Consider the following 7,925-nt stretch of genomic DNA (forward strand, 5'->3'; position numbering starts at 1 on the left):
TAGGGAAGCATTGGGTGCCATGCAGTGACCAGAAACCCTCTATCTGTGCCTTGCTGTTCCTAACCTGCCTCCTTTGTTATGACCTACAGAGGAGGAGAGGCGAGAATGCTGTGGGGAAAGTCGGGCTGGGTGTGGGCAGCCACACCACTGCACTCATCTGCAACTGCAAGGGCAGCTGGAAAGTGTGGTCCACTTGTTAGTCAGAAGGAAGTACCCCTCTTGGGTATCACCCTTGCTTATCACCCACACAACCTAGGGCCTCCATCTCTACCCAGTGGGTTGAAAACTACTCAGAGTCCAGATGATCTGTCTCTTGGGGTCCTCTTGTCTACTTCCTTGGCCCACCAAGGAGTGGCAGAAGGACTGTAGGCTGCTCTGAGTGTAGATGACCATTCACTTTGGGTTCCTGGATTCCTGCATACATGCAGTCCTGTCTATGAAGATAATGGCAGCACCACCAGCCTGTGTATTCAAGGGACTCCCTCTGGTTAGACCCATGGTGACAGTAGACCTGCAATCTTTACCTTAAATGTCCTGACAGCACCCTGGATTCACTAAGGGATAAACAAGTTGGCTCTGGGCTAGGGACTTCTCAGGATCACAGAGAGAAAAATGCCAGAGAAAGATGAAGTCAACATCCCTTACAGTGGACTGAGGGTTAGGAATACACAGGAACAGTCCTCATGTATAAATTCAATGAGGTTTCTGCTGTTGTTGCTGCTGCTGCTGCTGTTACTGCTGCTACCAGGGCTTAGTTTTCAGAAACACTGTGTTTACCCTTCCTTCAGTGGTCTTGGCCCATGTTCCCTGGGCCCTGGCACTGCCCTCCACAGAGGGAGGAGTCAGTGAGGGAAGGCCAACCCATGCCCAACCTTCTCTTTGTTGTAGGAGAGGGAGAGGAAGTCACCCGCTATCAACTTCCACCATACTCCCTTCGTGGATGGGAAGAGCCCCCTCCAAGTGTACTGTGAGGCTGAAGGCGTGACGGTAAACTCCTCTCCTGAGCCCGCCCTGCACCACTCTGCCTTACTGCCACTCACCTGATGGCCTGTCCTGTCTCTTTGCCTCCTAGGACATCGTGGTCACAGACCTGATGAAGAAGCTGGACATCCTGGGGGATAACGCCGTAAGTGTAGGTCGCTCTCCTGACTTGTGCATGTCTCTTCATGCCAGCCATCCCTGGCCCTAGCCCCTCTATGTTCCATAGACCCTTCCAACTCTGCTGTATCTTGCCATAGGCAACCCTGCACAAGACCTTCCCCAAGGCCCAGAGCCTACTTGGAATGGACCCCTGGCATTTGGTAGAAATCCATTCCTTTCTCATTGTTCCTGTGCCTGTTGGGGCCTCTGCTGTGAACACCCCAGTTCTCCCAGCTAATGATACTTCCAGTCACTTGTTCTCAGTTTCTGGACTCTCTCAATCGTTCAGCTCTTAGACACACCAAGATTCTTGGGGTACCTACTTCTTTGGTTGGGTAAGAAGCAGAGTCTATGGATAATCCCCAAATCTCATTTGGGGAAGACTTCCAACCCTGCAGCAAAATCCATGAAAAAGTATTAACTACAAAGAGGGCAAAGTTACTGCATCTATCGATCCATCCATCCATCCTCTATCTTCTGTCCTCTATCATCCATTCATCTTTTATGCTCCTTCCTCTATCCTCTGTCATCCATTCATCCATTGATCCTTTATTATTTATCTATCACTTATCAACCATTTTCTACCCATCCACCAATCCTCCATCTTTCATCCATTCACCCATCTATCCCCCATCTTCCACTATATATCCATCCATTTATCCATCAACCCTCCATCTTTTATCTATTCTTTCATCCAGCCATTCTCTATCTATTCATCCATTCATCCTCCATCCTTCATCTATTCATCCATCTATTTATCCACCTCCACCCTCCTTTTATCCATGTATTGATCTTTCATTTCTCTATCCATCCACCCAATCATCCTCCATCCTCCATCCTTCAGTCTTCCATCCTGTATCTACTCATTCTCCATCCTGCATCCTCTGCCTTCCATCCATCCATCCATCCTCCACCCTCCACTCATCCATCTATTCATTCATCCTTTATCCATATGTCACCTGACACTTGTTGAGCTCTCCCACTCACTCTGTGCAGGGTCATGTATTGACAGGAATCCCTTCTCTCCTTGCATATCTATAACCTAGAAAACTGTGAGGAACAGAGCAGGGAAAAGCTCCCAGATGGGATGCTCTGCTGGCTGTATCTGCCCTTCACTCAGACCTGCCAATTCTACCCTCTTCTCCTTCTGTCCCACCTCTTCACCTCCTAGCTGTCCCACAAGATGGGGTTGGGCCATCTTGGTCCTGATGCAGGTGGAAGCTGGATTATGAGCATGTGCAGTACCCACATCCTGTGGGAATGCACATTTGGCTGCAAAGCCAGATTCACTTTGCCTAGAAAGACTACCTAATGGGCCCCTTGGAATGAAGTATAAATAAAACAGGCAGAGAAGAAAAGGGGCAAAAGAATTGCCAGGATTGGAACTATTTTATAGCCATGAATACTTGATCTTCCGTCCAACGTTGTAAATGATTCATGGCTGTGTATGCAGAACACTGGCTTTAAACAAAGATGGGGACAGAGACAGAGAATGTGTAAGCATCTGTTGCTGGGAACTATTCACCCCTGCCTGCTCATTAGGCTAGTCCACACATCCACCTCTGCTGGTAACTTAGACTGTCATGGTTATAAGTAGTGAGAGAATGAGATGTATATCACCCCAGAGTAAACAGGGTCAAGAATAAAGGGTATCAGAGATCCCAGAAGAGTGTTTTAGTAAAGGCACCCACCCCCGTAGCTCCACCCACCCCCCCATATCCATCTGTTGGCCTCATCATGCATTTATCATTCAGCCCCCACCCCAGAAGTCACTGCCTCTGACTATAACTGTGTTCTGCTTTGGGTACAGAATCTGACCAATGAGGAGCAAGTGGTTGTCATACAAGCCAGGACAGTCCTGACCTTGGCCGAAAAGGTAACTGTAACTGCAGGTACTTGGGAGAGGGTAGGACTTCCATGGTCTCCCTGGCCCCGCTCAACTCAGAGAAGATGCCCTTCCTGGGAGGAAGAGCTACAGGACCATATTTTGTCTGCCATGGGAGGTTGGGCACACAAGTCAAACAGCAACTACTGTACATATTTGCAGAGGACACATCTTGGCCAAATCTTGGCCCAACACCAACTCTGCCTCAGTTTCCTCCTGAAGGCTGGAAGGTGTGATGGATCTCCAAAATCATCAATATTCTCTCTTCAACCTCCAAGACACTCCTGTGGGGAAGACCAACCCCATAGCCTGATGCTGGTCCCAGCCCTCTAACCTAGACCTATTCGGTAGACTGGCTGTCGACACCCCTCCAGCAGCAAGGGGAAGGGATGCTCCTAGGCCATCTGTTCCCCCTCTCCTGGCAGAAATCTACACATGTGTCTGTTCCTGTTGCACCCCAAGTTCCTCTCCCAGGGAAGGTGCTAGGGGCAGACTTCTTGTTCACTAAGTCAGGTGTGGGGAGCAGATGTGTGGACCTGGTCTGCTGCTAGGTGCACGTAGCTCATAATGCCATCCCAGCCCCAATTCCCCAGCAAAGGCTTAGTCCTCCCTTTCCTGAGGAAGAGGGGGAAAGAAGACCCAGGCTTCTCTCATTTCTCCCCCGTGTGGGTGACCCTAGGGCTCACTGTTACCTGTTCATTCTGTTTGTGTCCAGTGGCTCCAGCAGATCGAAGAGACGGAGTCAGCACTACAGCGGAAGATGGCGGATCTTGAAAGCGAGAAGGTGGGTGTCTTCTGTGTTCCATGTCTTCCTATAGTATGTTGTAACCAGGTCCAAGGCTGAGACACCTGTCCTTTTGTGTTATAGGAGCTGTTCAGTAAACAGAAGGGCTACCTGGATGAGGAGCTGGACTACAGGAAGCAGTCCCTGGACCAGGCCCACAAGGTAGGAGAAACACAATTCTGGACCCACCCACCCCACAGGGCAGAGGATTTGGGAAAAAAAAAAAAAGCAAGAAGCAAAGTTGTTCACATGCCCAGTAATGTGTCTCAGGTGCCTGTGTGGATTAGGACCCAGGCCACTGCCCAAGAAATGTCTGGGTTAGTGTGACTAATGTGGGGTCACTCTCTGCCTTTCTTTCCCTTGGAGGCACCTTGCAGTGAGTTTTGTGAATGTTTTACTGCTCCATCCACAAATATTTCAACTCAAAAATGTAGGCACATGAGAACTCACATAAATATCTCAAATGAGTTGATAAAATAGAATATATCGACAAATAGTGCATCAAAGCAATACTTGAGCACAGTTAAATATTTGTAAGTAACGTCATTCAATAAAATTCAAGTTTTATCTGTGTTGTACACATCAATACCCTTTAGGAAACCTTTGGTCCTGCTGATAAACCTAAAAGTAATGATCCATTTGAGGTTAATATCGAAATCCCAAAGATTCTCCATAGACACTTATTTCCTTCATCACTAAAATCAGTTTAAGAAAATAAAAAGAAATTTCATTTGAACTTCTGTCTTTCTATTTCACAGAACCCAAATCAAGTATTGCATCACAGCTCCTCAAATTACACACACAGTTGGAGACTTCCCAGAAGAACTGAAGCCCAAGCTTTCTTTGCAGCAATTAGTTGCATCTGTAAATGTCACCTTGTAGGCTGTGTGCCTCTGCCTTTCCTGACTGCTGCTGAAAGCTTAAAGGCAGAGAGCATGCCAGGTGCAGCTCTGGAAACTCTGTCCAACCCATGCAAGGTAGCCTAGAGGCTGAGTGAAAGCAGCTGTGGGATTAGGAGCCCAACAGCTCTGAGCTTAGCCTACTTGGCTACTTGCCAATGACAGATCTGAGCCGGGTGACTTGGCCCCCTCATGGTAAATAGATATATTAATTCCTGCCTCCCACAGTTGTTAGGAGAATAAAAGTCTGTTGTGTAGAAAGTAGGTAATAACAGCTTAATCAGTAGTAGCTATTACTGCCCAACTGAGAAGCTGGCATCTTGGTGTTTCTGCTATTCCCAACAGGGCACATAAGTCTCGGCCTGAGCTTAGGATGGGCTTCCTTCTTTCTGTTTAGTGGGCTATTCCAGTGGAGGGAGGGATGAGAGCAGGAAGGGGAGGAGAGGTGACCTTGGAGAGCTTGTGAACCTAGCATGGTGGTCAGTACTGCCAGCTCTAGGGAGATGGCCTGCATTTGTCTCCTGCCTTCACTCTTAGTGAGTAACCTTGGGCAGGTTACAACTTCTCTGTGCCAGTCTTCCCAGACCAGTACCTGCCACACAGAAAGGGTTATAATGGGTAGGCTCTCATTTTAACATTATCAATACTCTGTCATCATCTTACATCACATCATCATCATCACCATTACCCCCACCACCAGCACCACTACCAGCATCACCACCCCTATCATGATCATTATTACTGTCCTCACTCTGAGAGCTCTCCGCCTGAATTGGGCCCCAAGCATTTTCATTACAGCCAAACTTCCTCATATCTGGTTTTTTTTTTTTAAGTGTATTTATTTCTTCCATGAGCAAGCAAGAGAGAGGGACAACACCCTCAACAAGTTTTCAATACTGTGATCTATCTCAAGCCTTCAGCCAGACCCAGATCAAGGGAAAGTGTGCAGCTGACCTCATGAGGTCTCTGAACTTGAACCAGGAACCTTCTCATATGGGATTGCCACACAGAGTGTTGCGTTTTACCACTATACCACCATATGCCCCCCTTCTTCTGCTTTGAGTAGCCAAGCAGGTCTCCTTTAGGCGTAAGGGTCAGGGCTCTGCCCACTGGGTTGGTTGCCCACATAAATATCTTGGTAGTATCATTTTGTCCATCAGACCACATATTACGACACTACACTTGTATGATGTCACACACATCACTGTCAGGTTCCTGTGCCTCATGGGTAAGGGAATCGCAGATGGATCTGTGGACCGAGTACAGATAGTCAGTGCTGCCAGCACTAGGTACCTCTCCTCCCTATGCCAAACTTCCTCATATCTGGTTTTTTTTTTTTAAGTGTATTTATTTCTTCCATGAGCAAGCAAGAGAGAGGGACAACACCCTCAACAAGTTTTCAATACTGTGATCTATCTCAAGCCTTCAGCCAGACCCAGATCAAGGGAAAGTGTGCAGCTGACCTCATGAGGTCTCTGAACTTGAACCAGGAACCTTCTCATATGGGATTGCCACACAGAGTGTTGCGTTTTACCACTATACCACCATATGCCCCCCTTCTTCTGCTTTGAGTAGCCAAGCAGGTCTCCTTTAGGCGTAAGGGTCAGGGCTCTGCCCACTGGGTTGGTTGCCCACATAAATATCTTGGTAGTATCATTTTGTCCATCAGACCACATATTACGACACTACACTTGTATGATGTCACACACATCACTGTCAGGTTCCTGTGCCTCATGGGTAAGGGAATCGCAGATGGATCTGTGGACCGAGTACAGATAGTCAGTGCTGCCAGCACTAGGTACCTCTCCTCCCTATACTTGATGGTTCAAGTTCTTTCTACAGAAGCACTAGGGCTCAAACACAGAACCCTGCAAAGTAACGAGAAGCCACCTGAGACCTTGCACCTGGTGCCCTTGCTGGGGTGCAAGACTCATTTCAGTCATAGAATAAGCCAGTATAATCCATGGGAGACTTTGGAAGCAGATTACTTCATTTGAGCCCTGCTCAGCTGTAAACGCCATGAGGATGGAAGATGTCTGAGAAATAATGAGCATGGCAACTGGCCCTTGGTAATCTGTAAATGACCATTCTGTTATTATTATTATTACTGACCACTAGATGTGTATATCATTATGTGGGAATGGATCATAAAGCCCCCAGCTATGCTTCCTGGGCTTCTATCCTCTGTGGTGATAAAACCTAAGTTCTCTGGAAGTGGTGAGATCTGAATCCTAGTGAAGGCTTCCTTGGAGCTAAACATGTAGAGTATGTGGGGTGTGGTCTCCAGGCCATGATGTTGGGTAGTCTGTTTCAGTTTTAGCTTCTCAGGTGGTCATCTTGACCCTGATGATTTGGCCTGAAAAAACTAGGCAAAAGAAGTCTCTCAGCAGTTTGACCAGTTTTTGAATCTCCAGATGTTGGACATAACCACAAATATATGTGTGCATGTGCATTTGCATGGACAGACTAGCATCTGTACACACTGCAGCATGTTTGCCTTTTTACCTGAGTATATACATGGTTTGGGCACCCACCAGTCCAGGTAGTAACTTGGTGTGAGTACACCACAGTTTGTTAGTCACTGATTATAGTTTTAAATTTTTTGTTCTCAGACTATCCAAAATTTTTCCAATATTTTCTTTCAGTATTACTATGAAGGGTGGTGTGTGTGTGTGTGTGTGTGTGTGTGCTCGCACGCACATGCGTGCATGCGCGTGCACCCTTCTGCTCAGTTCTTTCTTGTTTTGCTGTCTTGCCATCCTCTTCCTGCCCCTGCTACTTGCTGCCCCCACTTTTGACCTCCCTCTTAGCTCTTATCCTTCATATTTGTCATTTTCTCAACCTCTGCATCACAATATCAGCTCCTGACTGGGGCTTCGGGATCTTAACTTGCAGTCTCCCTGGGTAGGGTCTTCTCATGCAGCAGTGGGGTATGGCCTGTGAGATTACAGGTCCTTTTCAGAGATCCATGGAGAGTACTGTAGCCCCTAATGATTGTCTTTTCCTCAGTTGGGTGTGTATGGATAACCTGGCCTCCTGTTGTTCTTCCTGAAAGACCAGGGCTGTCTGACCATCAGGGAGGGCAGGTCCATTCCTGGGAGAAGGGGAGGACTAACGTCTCCCCTCCCACCCCCAGCACATCCTGGAGCTGGAAGCCATGCTATACGACGCCCTGCAGCAGGAGGCTGGTGCCAAGGTGGCTGAACTGCTATCGGAG

The 7,925-nt window shown here is 47.6% G+C and overlaps 1 protein-coding gene across 1 annotated transcript in view; it reads left to right on the forward strand.

The window, feature by feature from the left end:
• The window catches only part of JAKMIP3 (Janus kinase and microtubule interacting protein 3), a 96,273-nt gene that overhangs the window by 59,712 nt on the left and 28,636 nt on the right, over positions 1 to 7,925 (forward strand). Inside the window, 6 exon segments of the mRNA XM_027771236.1 lie at positions 889 to 987; positions 1,073 to 1,132; positions 2,951 to 3,016; positions 3,741 to 3,809; positions 3,894 to 3,971; positions 7,845 to 7,925. Of these exon segments, the coding sequence (XP_027627037.1) occupies positions 889 to 987; positions 1,073 to 1,132; positions 2,951 to 3,016; positions 3,741 to 3,809; positions 3,894 to 3,971; positions 7,845 to 7,925 (453 nt within the window).

This window comes from Tupaia chinensis, unplaced genomic scaffold (genome assembly GCF_000334495.1).
Source record: "Tupaia chinensis unplaced genomic scaffold, TupChi_1.0 Scaffold000197_1, whole genome shotgun sequence".
Classification (NCBI taxonomy): Eukaryota; Metazoa; Chordata; class Mammalia; order Scandentia; family Tupaiidae; genus Tupaia; species Tupaia belangeri.